The sequence below is a fragment of the Leptodactylus fuscus genome, chromosome 3, assembly GCF_031893055.1.
Source record: "Leptodactylus fuscus isolate aLepFus1 chromosome 3, aLepFus1.hap2, whole genome shotgun sequence".
NCBI lineage: Eukaryota > Metazoa > Chordata > Amphibia > Anura > Leptodactylidae > Leptodactylus > Leptodactylus fuscus.
In genome coordinates, this window is record NC_134267.1 from 65,962,550 (window position 1) to 65,980,015 (window position 17,466).

General features: G+C 40.0%; 1 protein-coding gene across 1 annotated transcript in view; it reads right to left on the minus strand.

Moving 5' to 3' along the window:
- Positions 1 to 914: 914 nt before the first annotated feature.
- Positions 915 to 17,466, minus strand: part of MEMO1 (mediator of cell motility 1) — a 35,743-nt gene continuing 19,191 nt past the window's right edge. Inside the window, exons 6-9 of the mRNA XM_075267721.1 lie at positions 15,226 to 15,368; positions 9,365 to 9,441; positions 5,232 to 5,336; positions 915 to 1,649 (exon numbers count right to left, since the gene is read on the minus strand). Coding sequence (XP_075123822.1) covers positions 1,518 to 1,649; positions 5,232 to 5,336; positions 9,365 to 9,441; positions 15,226 to 15,368 — 457 coding nt within the window. The 3' untranslated portion in view covers positions 915 to 1,517. The remainder of the gene's footprint in view (positions 1,650 to 5,231; positions 5,337 to 9,364; positions 9,442 to 15,225; positions 15,369 to 17,466) is intronic.

The following is a 17,466-nucleotide window of genomic DNA, read 5'->3' on the forward strand; positions in this document are numbered from 1 at the left end:
CGGCCAGCTCTGCTATATCTTGCTATAGAAATGCATTGACCAGCGTTGATTGGCCAGTCTACGGCATTCAGCCAATCAACGCTGGTTCTGCCGGAGGAGGAGGAGTCTAAAATCAGACCAGAATGGAAACTGCTGTGGATTTTGGACTCCGCCTCCTCAGACAGAACCAGCGTTGATTGGCCGAATCCCGTAGACTGGCCAATCAACGCTGGTCAATGCACTCCTATACGAAAAAGTCAGCTCCGGCATATCGCAAGCTGACAGGGATCCCGACATAATAAAGGTACTTGATGCCCCCAGACATGCTTCCCCTGCTGTCCCAGTTGATTTCCAGGGTGTTGGCATCATTTCCTAGGGTGTGATAGTGGACTTGGTGACCCTCCTGAGTCGAATGGTAGGATCCCCTGTAGCGAAGCATTTTCTCCCATAGACTATAATGGGGTTCGATATTCGTTCGAATAGTCGAATATTGAGCGGCTATTCGAAACGAATATCGAATTTCTAACATTTCACTGTTCGCTCATCTCTAACAGCGATACCAAATAGTTTGACAGGTCCATTTGAAATCAGTACATGCGTATGGTCGGCTCTAGGGTAAATTCACACCCAGAAAATTGCTTGAAATTTCAGCAACTATATTCCATTCATCTGAAAGAAGAAATCTATGCATATGCTACAGAAACAAATCTTTGCAACAAATCTGCCAATATCCAATGAATCTGTGAATAAACACACACACAGAATTAAATTCAATATTTACAAAGAACTGACATACGTAAAAAAGAAATGAATTTTACCGAAGAGTCCAGTCTGTATTTGATCATATGGCCTCACAAATAGAAACAACTAGCACATACATTTGGCAATATGAGACAGCTCACAAAGATGAAGAACAAGACAACTTGTTTTGGTTTGTGTAGCCCTTTATTAGCAACTAAAATAGAAGGTATTTGTTGTACAACACTGGTAATAACCGACTATACATGAATTGTATTATACTCTAATACAGGATAAAGGATAATTTATAAATGCATTTTTTTTTTTTTTTTAATAAAAAGCTTCCACCCTTTATTTTATTTTTATTATTTTGTCTTACAACTTGCAAAACTATTCTGAAAGCTGAGTACATGTGCACATATCTGCAAACAGTGCAAATTTAGGTTATGGTAAAGGCTAACTTATTCCACGTAACTAACATTTTGCAATCATCTGCCACCGCTTTACAATTTGTAGTCTTCAAGTTCACAAACACTTTGACACAACTTTATTTCTGATACCATAACCAAGATGTCAAATCTTGTTTATAATGGAGTCAAAAAGAAGAAGAAGAAAAAAAATAAAGATAGGACTACACCTAAAGGAAATAGAAGAAGGGAGATATGAACTGGGTTGAGGTTTCTTGTAACCCATCGAGCAGAGCCACACTGTGCTACTGCCTGGCTATGACCCCATGGAAAAAAAGAAAAATGTTGTGTCAGCATTGTGTATCCAGGTGGCATCCCTGAGTATTAAGTGGCTCAGTGCACCACAAGTGCTCCAGCAGCATAACTCACTGAACTGTCCTGCCAGCTTCGGCACTGGCTAGATTGAGCATAGTTCAAGAATGAGAAGCTCATGTTAACTCCACTCTTCTGAAGCTCTGTGGCAGCCTTAAAAACAGGAAACATTAGATATACAAATGTTAGAGGAGCATAAATATTAAGGAGAAACATGACTGCATATCATTGTCCTCATTCAATCGGTCACATATAGATAAGGGTTATACTATATTGGCAGTAAACTAATGGGGATTTCAATTCAAAATATAGAAATATCCACACATTAGTAAATCAAACGTTAGCACAGTAACCCAAGCTTGAGTCAGCCATTTCTACAAAGGCAATATCATTCGTTTATGGAACTAGGATAGAATTCGATGCAGATTTTGAGACAATCTGATTAAATATCAAAAAAGCTCAACTTGCATATTACATGATACCCATAGAATGCACAGCATTTCCAAGGTGACAGAACCCTTCTAAAGTGACTCTTCCATCTAAAACATTTATGGAATATGCCACAACTGTCTTATAGGTGTGAGTCCCACCTCTTATCACAAAAAAGTTGACTCCCTTCCCAGTTGAGATGCACACTGAAAACATTTCTGGCATATTCTTTTCGTTTTTGACTCCCCCCAACCTTTCAAACCCCATAACCTCTTTATCTCTATACTCTCCGATACATATGAGATTTTAATGTTTGCGGGACAAATTTTTCTTCATGATTCTACTATTTGACCGATGCGGGCATTAGCACCGAGTGTCTGCTGTATCAAACAGCAGATACCTGGCAGCCGCTACCTTTAAACAAAGGGAAAGGGTTAAATGATATGATTCTGGCCACCTGTCTTCACCAATAGAGGAAATTAACACTTTTTTTTTTTTTTTAAGAACCTTTCACCACCTATATCCTTACATCATAGATGCTTCTCCATTGACTCTGGGAGAATTGGAAGTTTGTGAACCCCGCTGTTCCCAAACGATAAGTACAGTTATTTTTGGTGCTTCATATGCTATGTAGGCTTTGTACTGTCAGGTAGGCAATGCCAGGAAGGAGCAGGCTCAGAGCTCTGATATTGTTCACATCTGATTAGAGCTCTGACTCACAAGCTCCTTTGCCTGGTACAGTATGCACTGTCTCAAAGGTTAGCACTGATGCCTTGCAGCGCTGAGTCCTAGATTCGAATCTGACCAAGGACAGCATGTGCAAGGAGTTTGTATGTTCTTCCAGCGTTTGCGTGTGTTTCCTCCCACATTCCAAAGACATGCTGATAGGGAATGAATGTAGATTGTGAGCTCCATATGGGACAGTAAGTGATAAAATATATAAAGCACTGCAAAATATGTTGGTGCGACACAAGTAAACAAAATAAATTATATATAAACTGCTGTCTACATTAAGAGGACTTCTCACCACCAGTCCCGTCTCTTTGAATTCTTCATCAAGCGCTGCTCCACTGAATCCACTGCAGTTGAATATTTTTCCCTCACCCCCACTGTTCCTGGGATGTCTGTGCTGTTACTACCTTCAATATGCTAGTTAAGTTATCTGCTGTCATGTGGACAGTCCTGAGATGGGACAGACAGGGCCAACCAATGCACTGTGGCTGGTTACGTACTGAGTTTCCTGGAGACAGACTATTTTAAGGACACAATTAAGTTTTTATTTCCAGTTTCATTTTCATCTCCCTATCACCCAACAGTCAAAGTTTTTTTTTTTTTTTTTTGCCAACCGTATGAAGTTGTATTTCCTAATGGCACTACTTAATATTCCATATGCTGTACTGGGAAACTAAAAAAAAAAAAAAAAGATAGAAATAGAATGAAATTGGAAAAAAAAGTGTGCCACTTTCTTACAGATATTTGTTTCTCTAGCATAGGTTTTATTGTGTTTTAATAACTTGAAATATGAACTTTTAGGTTTTTGACATTGCAAGGGATAGTTTTTATAGATACTTGTTTAGGGGGTGGGGGGATACTTTATGACTTTTAACCAAGTAATAAGTAAAGTTCTTTTCTTTTATTCCAAGTTCTGGATTACTTCACTTTCTTGGACTTTACAAATGGATACAGGGGCGCAATGGATACAGGGTTACAATGACATACAGTACACTACAGTGCAGTAAGCACATTTTGACCAAAAGCTTTTTTTTTTTTTTTTTTTTTTTTAAAAAAAGAAAAAAATAATATTTATTTATATAAAAGAGGGGAGGGAAATGCAGCAGCTACTGGAAAATTTCAAAAAAAATAAAATAGATACCAATAAAATTACATAAACTGAGACATCATGGTCATGTGCATTACAGCTTAGTAACTCCATGTGCCTCATAGTAATGGCGATTAAACCCATCATGTCCCTCATATTAACCCCCTGCGTGCCCCATATAAGGGTTACTAATATGTGAGACACATGAGGGTACTAATAAAGGACCTTAGTTATGAAGATCTCTAATTATTACCTCCATATGTCCCACATATCAGTAACTTTTAGGTGAGGCACACAGGGGGTTAATATAAGTGACATGATGGGGTTAACTGCTATTAATGTGAAGCACATGGAGTTACTGAAACTAAATGACCCCAAATGACTGACATTACTAGGAACAGTAACACTAGCAGGCACCTGTGTGTTTTAATTTCACTTTATTCTAGCTTCCTCTCCTCGATGCAGGGCAGCAGCAGGGGCCTCCCGGGCTTTCATCTCTCTTGCTAGAGAAGGGGGAGTATCCTATATCATTTCTGTAGCACTAAAGGACCTCCCCCTTTGTTTAATTTATGCAGGTCCTTGCCAGCCTGACCCAGAGTTGGACCCTGACTCGAGTATAAACCGTGTGGGGCTTTTTCAGCATTAAAAACTGTGCAGAAAACGTTGGCTTATACTTGAGTATATATGGTCAATATTGGCAGCATATGAAAGCTGAGACTCTCAGCTTTCAAACAAATACAGAAGCACTATACATAGGCGGTATAGACCGGATATAGTGATTTGAAGTGACATTTGCTACATGTGTATATACTGGTAAGACCAATTGAATAGGCACAGGGCCTATCTAGTAACACTTGGTTATTGTACTGCTAGGGAGAACTTTAGAACTTGACAGGTAACGTATATTACACTTACAGTCATTTCAAAAGCTAAAGGCCATTGACCAGTCTGTGATAAATACCACAGTAGAACAGAGATAACATACGGTACTTCAAAGAAATTTAACGCTAGGGCTATTAGACAAGCAGGAGAACTGCCCTTAACACATGTAACTACTGATAACATTTCACATTTACTTTCAAGAACTAAAATAGAAATAAAACCAAGAGCAAATCTTTACTGTGAGACAAAACCCCCCCAAAAAAAACAAAACACTTAAAAACAAAACAAAAAATAAATAAATAAATAAAATATATATATATATATATATATATATATATATATATATATATATATATATATATATATTATATTGGAGATGAGCGAACACTGTTCGGATCAGCCGATCCGAACAGCACGCTCCCATAGAAATTAATGGAAGCACCTGGCACGTACACTTTGCCGGCAGCCGGTCGCTTAACCCCCCCCCCCCCCCACATGCCGGCCGATTCCATTCATTTCTATGGGAGCGTGCTGTTCGCTCATCTCTAATATATATACACACAGACACAGACACACACAAAACAGTGGAGAAAGACTGTACTCACGTTTAATAATACCCCAATTGGGTGTCTCCCACATATAGTATTATGATACTTCTTCAAGTAATTACTAAACGGCACAGGATCTAGTTGTTCTATAATATTCATACCCTGAAATGGAAAAAATACAATTCTTAATACCATTTCTCAATATTTAAAATTTTGTATTGGTGTGACAGAAAAAAAACAGTTAAAGCATACCTTGGGTGACGTTTATGCTAGCTACATATGCCAAAAACATTAATTTCTTAACATGTTAAAAGGGGAATTATCATTTCAGCCTTTCACAGTTAAGACTGAATTTTTTGTTTCAGCCTCAGGATTAAGGAAAAACCTGAGCTAGCTACCTTACTTGGTGTACAATCTATTTGTACACACATACACACACATATACACACGGTCCCATCTGGTTGCCAGTATGATTGCCAAGAACTGATGTTCCACTTTTTAGAAACAAACATTTCGTGACGCAGAAACACCGAACACCGGCACAATAATAAAAAAAAATAATTAAATATATATCCTCCACCTTACAGATCCAAAGTAGGAGTGAAGGTGGAGTAGAAGATTTCAATAGCGTTGGAATGCAGGCCCTAGCTGCATTGACCAGATGCTTCAAAGATGATTTACAATAAGCACGGAGGAGAGGAAGAAGTTAAGAGAGGTGGAGCAGGTAGAAGGCAAGCGTCTTGAAGGGGGGGGGGGGGGGGTAACATGGCAGACAAATGATCCCAGAAGTCCTTCAGCCAGTACACTTCCAAAAAAATGTGCAGTAGTGTCTCCTTCTCTGTGCTACACTGCCAACACCTCGGGGAAGCAGGTGGGAAAATCTGTGCAATTTAGATGGAACATGGTAGCACCTGGTTAAGAGTTTGTAGCCCACCTCTTGGTATCTGCTCACAATGGAATTTTTGTGAGCAAATTCAAGAATCCTGGAGTACTGTGAGTCTGAGAACACCGTATGCAAGTCAGTTTCCCACCTCATCAGGAAGGTAGGTTTGTGACCCAGAGGAGCGGAGACCAGCAACAGGCAGTCCCTCATCTCTAGTCCTATAGCATGGGGTGGATCATAATTAATATGACATCATTGGCAAATAGATTAATTTTCTGGGTTTGATCACCAATAGTGATTTCTTTGATAATATCTTTCATGCAAATTTGTTCAGCTAGGAGCTCTATCATCATAGCAAATATAAACGGGAGACAAAGGGCAGCCCTGTCTTGTCCCATTAAATACTTGAAAGAGGCTTGACAATATTCCGTTAACAAGGACTGAGGCTAAGGGAGTATAAAGCACTAATGGCTGACAGAATGGGCCCAGAGGGAGGGGCCACACGGTGGCTCAGTGGTTAGCACTGTAGCCTTGCAGCGCTGGAGTCCTGGTGTTCAAGTCACGCCAAGGGCAAAAAAACCCATCTGCATGGAGTTTGTATGTTCTCCCCGTGTTTGCGTGGATTTCTATCCCATATTCCAAAGACATACTGATAGGGAAAAATGTACATTGTGATCCCTATGTGGGGCTCACAATCTACATTTAAAAAAAATGGGCCCAGAGGGGCGCACACACAGACTCAGTGAAGGAGTTCTGCAGGTCCCAACCAAAGATATCAATTTCATCATACAATGGGTTCCATATATATATATATATATATATATATATATATATATATGTGTGTGTATGTATATATATATGGGGCGGAGCAGAGCAAAGGGGGTGGGGCTTAGCGGCGTTCGCAGGCAACATTGTTATCAGCTACAGTATCAGTGAGATTATCATCATCTAGGCACCTATTTAGTGCTAACCGTCACCTGTTAAATTGTGATTATCACTCCCCTAAGCTAAGCTCAGACACTGAGTACTGGCTCCCACCATCGGGGAACCGGGAAAATGCGGTTTTTACCGCAACATCTTCTTTATTATTTTTCCTTATCCTCTCCTGATGAGAATATGTAATCGAAACGCGTAGAGAGATTAATTATTTACAGCATATCTACTGTGAACCCTATAGAATGGCATATTTATCAAATGGACAGGGACACTAGTTATATGTTTAGGTGTCAGGTTAACTTTGCTATTGAGTGGACGCTTTAGGGCAGTGTGAACAGCATCAAAACAGTAGGGGGGAAGAAGGTATTTACTCTATACAACATTGTTATCAGCTACAGTATCAGTGAGATTATCATCATCTAGGCACCTATTTAGTGCTAACCGTCACCTGTTAAGTTGTGATTATCACTCCCCTAAGCTGAACTACCCTGCAGTATCTAGGAACATTGCAAAAAAGTTATATCTCTATAGTGTTCCCTACTTTTCTTATTGAGTTATGTATTCTAATTTTAGCCCTAGCTATACCGTTGAAAGATTTTAGCTGACCATATTTGACATTAAAAGTTATGTTTTATGCTAAGTGTTGTTTGTCATATAAAAGTTTTGTTACTGTCCCACATAGGGACCCGAACCTAGGATCGCCTGATGCCCTGTTCCATATACTACAATAATTCACTATTGATTAGGCCTGGGTAATTATGATACAAACCACTGAATTTTGAGTTTGGTTATTTATATATATTAGTTATCCTTGATCGGATGGGGTACGCTTAGTGACATATCCTTTAGCCAATGACTGTGAGACTCTTGCATCTAATCCCAGTGGTAGAATACATTGAGAACCCTGAAACAATTTAGTAGGCTCTGCCACGAGGAGAAGTTAAGCAAGGTGAGTGTAAGTGTTTGTTATTTATCCTCACCTCCCCATGGCCTCCAATATTATACTCTGGGGTCTGAGGAGACTCCAGAGTACAATACTTCACCAAAACAAACCTGGTGGGATAGGGTGTGAGCAAAGGTGATATCAATCAACTGCCAGGGAGGAGCTGGGCAAGGGGAAGAGCTGATAACATCAAGCCCCCAAAGCACATTATTTTAATTAGCATATCAGGAAAAACATGAGGTTTGAGCAAATGAAGGCAAGATTGACAATAATAAAAGGCACGAGGTTGCTTGTAAGACTGTTCACTGCTAGGTGCTGGTTACATCACCATTTTCCTGAGGGCAGACTCAGCATGACATAATATGTTGCAGAGCATTAGGTAGAAATTAGACAGTGGGAAGAGTGAAGAATAAAGTCTACTTTTTGGTTTTAAATGTAAAAGCCCTGGTTTAAAGTTGTTCTGCGAGTATACCTGAATAATATTCCTATTTTCACAATGTTGTGGTTTTCTCAGCACCCCATATTCTGGCATCTGCACCAGACTGTTTAGCTTGTTAGCTTGTTCAGTATGTGTCCTGGGTATGTAGGAACAGAACAAGATTGCAAGACAGTAGAGGAGAATACTATGGAAAACATTTGGAACACATTGTTTTCGCATTAGGGCCCATTCCCACGAAGTGGGAAGTTCTGTTTTGAAGCGCTCACTCTGACACGTGTTTATGTGTCAGAATGAGTGTCACGTTACTTTGTGGGAACGGGCCCTTACACTGTAAGAACTTTCTCAACTTAGGGGGCGTTCACACTACCGTCGGTGTCCGACAGGTAGTGTCCGCTCCTAGTGTCCGCTCAAAATCTGGCACGGACATTAGGAGCGGACACTAGTTGTGTCCGTGACACCTGTCATTTATTTAAATGGGCATCGGGTGCGTTCTTTTGCACTCCGTGCCCTTCCTTCCCTGTCCGCAAGTGAAGATGTCCGACTTCTCAAGTGGACAGAAAAACCCTACATTTTGTATAATATAATATTTTCTAAACAAATTTTGGCTCCTTTTTGTCAAATCCCTCATTCCACAAAAGCAGAGCACAATTCACAAAAGAGGAACAAGGGAAAAATAAAGAAATGGAGGATTTCACAGGAAGGAGACAAAAGTTGTTAATAAAGTATATTTCGAAATTTAAAAATAGCATAAATGCTTTGATAGAAAATCAAAAGTTGTTTGAAAGTTTAGTAAAAAGATGATTATTTGCTGTTACATACCCAAGTCTATAATAGAGTACAAAGTACTATTGCATAGTGTGAAGAATACAGTATTTTGATAATGGGTAAACACACAATTGTAAAACTAAAAGCTATATTTACTCCCAATGAAGAGAGTGTTTTCCTGTATTACAGAAATAAAGATTTAACATATTAACATTGACTCTTACCATTTTGTCTAAGTTTTCAATTGACCTATAGATTTCTCCTTGAGATTCATCGTAATATGTATAACGAAAACGTTGTCCTGTAAAGTAAGATAAATTAGATATATGTTATTGCAACAAATCTAGTGGATGGGGCTAATCTCAGACAACCTTAAGTAAAAATATAGTTAAATTTTTAAAAGGGAGTCTGTCAGCAGTAAAATAGTAAGAGATCTAAATCTAATCCCAATACATTGTAGTGGTGATCCTACAGTTTTCAAATAGATCCGTTATCCAGCTTTGGGACCTTTTTCATATGAAAATGAGGCAAAAAGTGCCTTATATGGGAATCTAGATCAGACACCAAAGTAAGGCACATCCCCAAAGCACAAGTCCTCTCATTTGCATATGAATAAAACTGTGATTTACATGAAAGTGGGACTCCAAAGCAGAAGAACAGAGACATATTTGGAAACTAGAATCACTTCTATAAGGTACTTTGATTAGGTTCATAAACAAATTTATTGCTGACAGACTCCCTTGAAGCATCATGTTATAGAGTATTAAGTGATTAGCAGATTAATATACAGATATGTGAGAATAGACTTAGCAATAGCAGAACTTGTATTTCATTTATATTTTAGTTCTTGCACTACATTTGCAGGGCACAACTATGCACCAATTCCTGAATTTGTCTGTTAGAACCTTGCTGATGTATGCAAATTTGTCCCACCCATGCAGTGGAAGCCTGGTGGAAACTTGTCTAACTGCATTTAGACATCTCTTATTCTTACACTGAAAGATTCCCAACCTCTAAACATAATAGAAAAAAAAAGTATTAACTCACCTGTGCCAGTTTTCTGACACAGATGGGTATAAATATGTCACACATCACTTTCTTGGACCAAAGATGTGTGTCACAGTTCCTTGTGTGGCCTGCTCACCACTTTTTACAATAATGGACGGAGTGAGGTAGAAAAGATTCGGGCCTTGGAAGCCTCAGCCTGACAAACTTACTATAACTGATGTCTGAAATTTGGTGCGAGTTATACCTAAAATTTGTCCCAGTTCCCGAGTTGTGTATATTTCAATTATGAGGCACCTGAATTATTAAGAGGCCTAACTCTTAATAATTCAGGCACATCTTGTGCCTGCTGGTTGAAGTAATATTAACAAATTCCACCCAATGTAATATTAAAAGATTTCTCTGGCCCAAAATGGATTGTAAATACGGATTACCTATTATGTGCGTAGTCCATCCGTATGAAAAATCCATCCTTTTAATAGGAAATATTTAAGGAAATCCGAAAGACATCTCAGTCTTCAGTTATTACTAAATTCATTTAAAGGAAGAAGTTCACCCCATCCCCTTATCACCCATATAGGTAAAAAAGCAACTGCCCCTATAGAATTCCCTTACAGTAGAAGCAATATGCTGTGAATGAGGATTTACCTCAAATTGTTGCAGTTCCGAATGCAGTTTTTGGCTGATTTTTTTTTTTTTTTAAAGAGGTAAAATAAAGGGAAGCTTAAGTGCAGTCTGCCCCGCTGAACCTAGACAAGATATAAATGCAGCACAAAACCTTATTCACATGCTCATGTGCCTTTAGCCCCTAATATAGTGTGTAGTATGGAATCACACCAAGTAAAATATTTTTGCATGGTGTGCTATATCTGCCCCTTCCCTGAGCTTGAGGACTGGATTTTCCCCCCCCCCCACTTGGAACTCAGTCTGGCTGAATATAGCCTATCTGCAGAATAGGAGCACTGCAGATACCCTATATTCAGTAGACCGGGCACTTTCAGACACAGGGTTACCTAATGTGTATGTGTTTCACAGTAATTTTCTACTTTGAGGGCGGGTTCACACCAGCGCCCGATCTGTGTTATGCAGGTTTCCGTTTCCTGCCCGAGAAACTAGGCAGGAGACGGAAACCAGCAGGCAGTTTTCAAACCCAATCATGGGTTGAAAAGTGTCTGCCGGTGAGTGTCTTCTGCTCTCCGTGGCAAAACAGGTTTGTTTTTGTTTTTTTTTAACCGGACACAAAGTCAGGCAAGCAGGACTTTGTGTCTGGTAAAAAAAAATAGGCAGAAGACGCTCATGGGCGCTCACCAGTGGACACTGAATGTCGGTTTCCATCTTCTGCCGACAGAAAACGGAAACCTGCACAATGGAGATCGAGATCGCTGGTGTGAACCCGACCTTATATGTATTCTAGGTAAAGGAGTGATTTAGAACTTTTATTTTATTTTTTTATACTATTTTATTAGCCCCCCTAGGGGACTTGAACCTGCAATCATTTGATTGCAAATCCCATAGACAAATGTATTGCCGTCTATGGGAGATTGTATACATTACTATTGCGGATGGTCATAGACCAGCTGCAATAGTAATATTGCTATGACAGGCCTGGGAGTCTTCATTAGGCTCCCAGCTGTCACCGGAACAGGTCTGCTCATGCGAGCTTGCTGCGCAGGAGCCGGCCTGCAACTTAAAAGGTATGGGGCCGGTCCCCAGGCTACCTTTAAACTTTTTTTCTTTTTTTTTTTTTTTGGGGGGGGGGGGGATATTTCTGCAGGCCATCTCCGCTGTAACTCTTACAGAGGAGATGCTGGAGCTCATGCCTGCAATCTCTGATTGTAGGCATAAGCTCTGGCATTACCGCTATAAGAGTTACAGCGGAGATGCCAGTTGCTATGGCGAACACTCTGCAGCAGAGCGGCGCCATTACACTTACAGACCCGGCATCCAGACACCGGGGCAGGTGCCGGGGCCCACAGCATCGCCACGCTCCTGCCGCTGCAGGAAACCAGCGGCGGCAGGAGCTTGGGAATGCTGTACATTTCAAACTGCAGAAGTACTTACGGTACTTCTGCTAGCACGCCAGGAAGCAGACACATGCCGGGTGCTGGCCTGAGCTTACGTGGCCACGTCACCATGCGTGTGTTAGAGCAGTGGTGGTAGTGGTGGTGGTGGGGGGTTGGGGTCTGCGTAGAAAATTACCATATTGATTCAAGTATAAGCCAAGGCACACTTTTTCAGCACAAAAACTGTGCAGAAAAACTTGGCTTATACTCGAGTATATACGGTACTAGTAGAACTAAACAAATGTCTGAATTATAAATCAGATATGGCGATAAAACGAAATAAAATTTTCTTAATCTTAACATATATATTATATATATAATTATTTTTTATTTTTAATTTCAATATATTTTTAAAACATGGAATGGAAATCAAAATAAAAAATAAAAGTAACAAGACTCAAATGTCTGAATAAGTATCAGCAACTTATTCAGTTATTGATTGGTAGTGGCCCATGTGACAGGCGCAGGTCAGTGACTGTGAAGGTAGTGATCTAGGGGGTGGGGAGGGAAGAGAACTGGAAGACAGAACTAGTTTTTTTTTTGTTAAACAAAACCCTACCCCCGCCCCCCCCCCCCCCTCCCTAAAAGCAGCTGTGACCAATCTACTCTGATGTTTGGTCACATGACAGACTACACTATATTCTATGTAAAAGCAACAGGAGGAGAGGTGAGTCAATGACATGACAGAGCCAGAGCGCTGGCAGAAGAGGTTGTGTAAAGAGACTTCCAGCACTACGATGTGCTCTGCAAATCTAATAAAAATCTAATAATTAGGGTACCTGGGGAAGCATCACCTATATATTAGTAGTGATGTTTATTCAGTGCAGTAATGTTGGTCTTCCCACATAACTCCTTTAACAGTGCAACAGTACATCTTGCCTGCAACAGTACATCATGGGGCAAGAAGTGGTTATTGAAGATATGTGAGTGATGTGAAGAAGATAACAAATTTACAACTTAATGTAAGACTATATAACTGCATGAGCTCTCACAGCCTTAGTAGCATGTGCTAACATACTGACTGTCTCTTATCGATTCTTCTCCTCACTATGAAATGCGCTCAGTGACACTATTCCACGATCTGTATTCAGTGTTTTGTTCTTATTCTCGGTCTGCATCCTCCACAGAGTAGCAGCTTTTTGTGCAGGGCTGTTTTATAGAGTCTATGGCTCATCCACTGAATCACTAGTGACGCACACCTGTAGTGCCTCATGGCAGCTGCAACATATTTCTTGTGTTGAATCAATTCATTCATCTCTAATTTGAAACCTAATCGGTTTTACTTTCTTACATTAAATAATTGTTTTCCCACAGTAAGAAAGAGCAAAAGATGGAAAACCTTCTGACAAAACTTAGAACTATACAAAGGTACTATGGCTTGGTCTACCACATGCTTAGAATGGTTAAGAAAAAAACCCAAAAACCCATGACAAGTGCAGCTTGTAGCCCAGTCACAGGTTACAGGTCACACAGTTCACATACCTTACATGGAAAGAAACTGACCAATATTTACTATATTGATTTGGAGACTGTCAATGGGGTTATTGAACTGATACTGAACTACCAGGATTATGTTAAATCAACATAAGCTTTCTTTTGATATCTGAGAATCAACCTACACAAAACCTTACATAAGTAACCACCAGCATACATGAAGGTTTCCCCCCAGAATTTCCCAAGGTTTCTGACTTACATTTCCCACTCTTATACTTACAACAGAAGTTGGCTAAACAAACTATTCCTCCCAAATCCATAAATATCTCACCAGGAAGAAGGTAATAAGTAAAGCTGAGCATACAAAAGACAGCTAAACGCCATTCCTCCTATCTCGACCATAAACATACATGATCAGCTGACTGTACATGTCTTTTCAACAAGAAGAGGAGAATATGCCACCGCAATGGCCTAGCTTCCACGTAAAAAAAGACTGGTCAAGTTGAAATCCAACATGTACAATCCTTCCAATCATATGGAAAAACTGGATGGTTCAGTTGGCATTCCCCTAAAGTCTATAACCATCTTAGGCTAAGGCCCCACGTTGCGGAAACACAGCTTTTTTTTTGTTGCAGATTTTGCTGCAGTTTTTTGAACCAAAGCCAATAGTGGATTGAGCAGAAGGGAGAAGTATAAGGACTTCTTATATAGTTCCCATTCCTTTTGCAGCCATTTTTGACTTTGGCTCAAAAAAACGGAGCAAAATCTGCAACTAAAAAAAAGCTGCATTTCTGCAGGACCCACTTGCCGGAACCACTGCGCCAAAGCGCTGCGGGAACAACCGTGATGTGAACGCATTGCAGTTCTTCCTGCAGCACTTTGAACAGAAAGTTCACAGTTTTCCTCTGCAGACTTTCTGTTACAATTATATCTACGGGAAAGCCACCGGCATTTCTGTAGATGTAATTGACATGCTGTGATTTTCAAATCTGCAACGTGTGGATGCGCTGCGATTTTTCCCGCAAAGTGGGCATGGGATTTGCATGAATCCCATATCCACTTTGCAAGTACTGTAAAACGCCACGATTTTTACGGCAGCATTTCTGCCGCGGCCAAATCGCGTCATTTCCGTCCAGTGGGCCCCGGCTTTAAAATGGTAATCTGGTCACCACAAGTTACACAAGAAAGGGATACCTTGCTGATCATAGGAGGGCCTGACTGCTGGCATCCCAATGATCATGAGAACTGGGATGTTCTGCACCCCAGAATAAAAGGAGCAGCAAGTGGGAAGTGCTTGTCACCACTATTTAGTTTGGCTGTCTCAAGTATTCCCCATTGAAATAGAGTACTCAGCTATCTTCAGTGGTTTCTGAAATAAATGTAGCGGCTGCACACATTTTCTACCTAGAGCTCCATTAAAACTAGTGTTGCAAAACCCCTCAGATCTCATAATTGGTGGAGGTTCTAGTGGTCGGATTTCCATAGATCAGCAAGTTATACTGTGGACAGGAAGTAAATTGTCATGACTGTAATACTTAATTTTTTTGTCATTTTGGTTAAAACAGGCGGTTTCTCTTACTTACCCCAATGACAAAAATCTGAAGAAATTACAAAGAGGTTAGTTGGATCTGCTAAGTATTTACTAAAAAGTTTCCCAAATTCTTGTTCTTTTGATTCACTAAGTGCGCCAACCAACACCGGGACAATGGTAAACTCATCTTTATGGCTAGAGGAGAAATATAGAAAGATTACTAAAGAAAAGTAAAAAAAAGAAAAAAGAAGAAACAATGGACTATAAGACATGTTTGCAGATAAAAATACACTGCTCAATAAAATAAAGGGAACACTCAAATAACACATCCTAGATCTGAATGAATGAAATACTCTCATTGAATACTTTGTTCTGTACAAAGCTGAATGTGAGGACAACAAAATCACACTAAAAATCATCAGTGGAAATCAAATGTATTAACCAATGGAGGCCTGGATTTGGAGTCACTGCCAAGATTAAAGTGGAAAAACACACTACAGGCTGAGGCTGGGTTCACATCTGCACCCCGGCCTCCGCTTTCAGGTTTCCGTCTTCTGACGACAGAAGACGGAAACCTGGCAGACAGTGTCCGGCCGTAAGCGCCTGCAAGCGCATGTCTGACTGTGTCCGGTTAAAGAAAAAAAAAACATTTTGCCGCGTAGAGTACAAAACACGGTGCTCACGGCCGGACACTTTCCAAACCCTTTCAAATGAATGGGTTTGAAAAGAGACTGCAGGTTTCCGTCTCCTGTCTAGTTTCTCAGGCAGGAAACGGAAACCTGCAAAACGGAGATCGGGCGCTGATGTGAACCCGCCCTGATCCAACTTTGATGTAATGTCCTTAAAACATGTCAAAATGAGGCTCAGTAGTATGTGTGGCCTCCATGTGTCTGTATGACCTCCCTACAATGCCTGGGCATGCTCCTGATGAGGTTGCGGATGGTCTCCTGAGGGATCTCCTCCCAGACCTGGACTAAAGCATCTGTTGTCATCACATTCAACTTTGTACAGAACAAAGTATTCAATGAGAATATTTCATTCATTCAGATCTAGGGTGTGTTATTTGAGTGTTCCCTTTATTTTTTTGAGCAGTGTCTATTTACTGAGCACTAAGAGGACATTCACACTAATGTTATAAAAGCCCATTGCTCTCTTTGGTCATAGGATGAGAGCAATGGACATGAACAACAATAGAGTGATGGATGCAGACAGATCCCCTCCATATGTGGCCATTCCCGTCTTTTCGTACGAATCTTAGTGCGCCCATTCTCCAGATAGGGAATATTGCTAGACGTGCTCACGACCTCATCTGTGTTTATTTTTTTTACCTTCATACTGGTCATAGGACACAGTCCTGATCGAATTGAACTATATATTTTGTATTGCTATATTTCTATGCTTTCGCCCAAATGCTGAATCGATTACCATCCACATCTTGGCTCCCCTGCTCGAATGACTTCTGGAATATTTATTCTTTTACAATATATATATATTGTACTGGACTCTGCAAGACAGTTCTGGTTGTTTATGTATGTGGTAACCTGGCTTTTACATATATTGTACGTGTCGTTTTGTACTTACCCTGCTGATTCTTTTGTGCTACTTACTTGTACATTTTTCAATAAAACGAGTTAAACAAAAACCACAAAATATACCCACGTATTATGAGATTAGTCCTTTCCGCCACAGGCATTTTTTGATTTTGACTCCCTGCCTACCATAACCCATAACTGTTATTTTTCCATTCACAGAGAGACAACTTTGTAATGTAATATTTAAATATTCCACATGATGTACTAGGAAGCTGGAAAAAATTAATCAAAAGGTGGAGAAAAATTGTGTGTGTGACTTTCTTACAGTATTCACTGTACAGCATTCTATAGGTCGGTACGATTCCGGGGATACAAAATTTATATTGTTTGCTTTAGGTTTTAATCCTTCGCCATATTTATTCTAACACATGTATCTTTTTTTTATATTTCGGTGTATGGTGATGCATAACGTCTTTTATTCGAGGGCCAGGTGTACTTTTTAGTAATACCATTTTGGGAAGGACTGAGATTTTGATCACTTTTTAATGGGAAGCAAAATGGCAAAAAAACCCAAAACCAGCGATTTGCCGCTTTAGATTTCCCTTCCCGTTATGGCATTCTCAGACACAGGGACGTACACTTAGTTTGTTTTCGTTTCTTTATCTTTATTTCGAGTCTAATAAGGATATGTTCACAGAGTGTTTTTTTGAAGGCGGATTTTGACGTGGAATCCGCCTGCAAAACTGTCTCCTATTCATGTC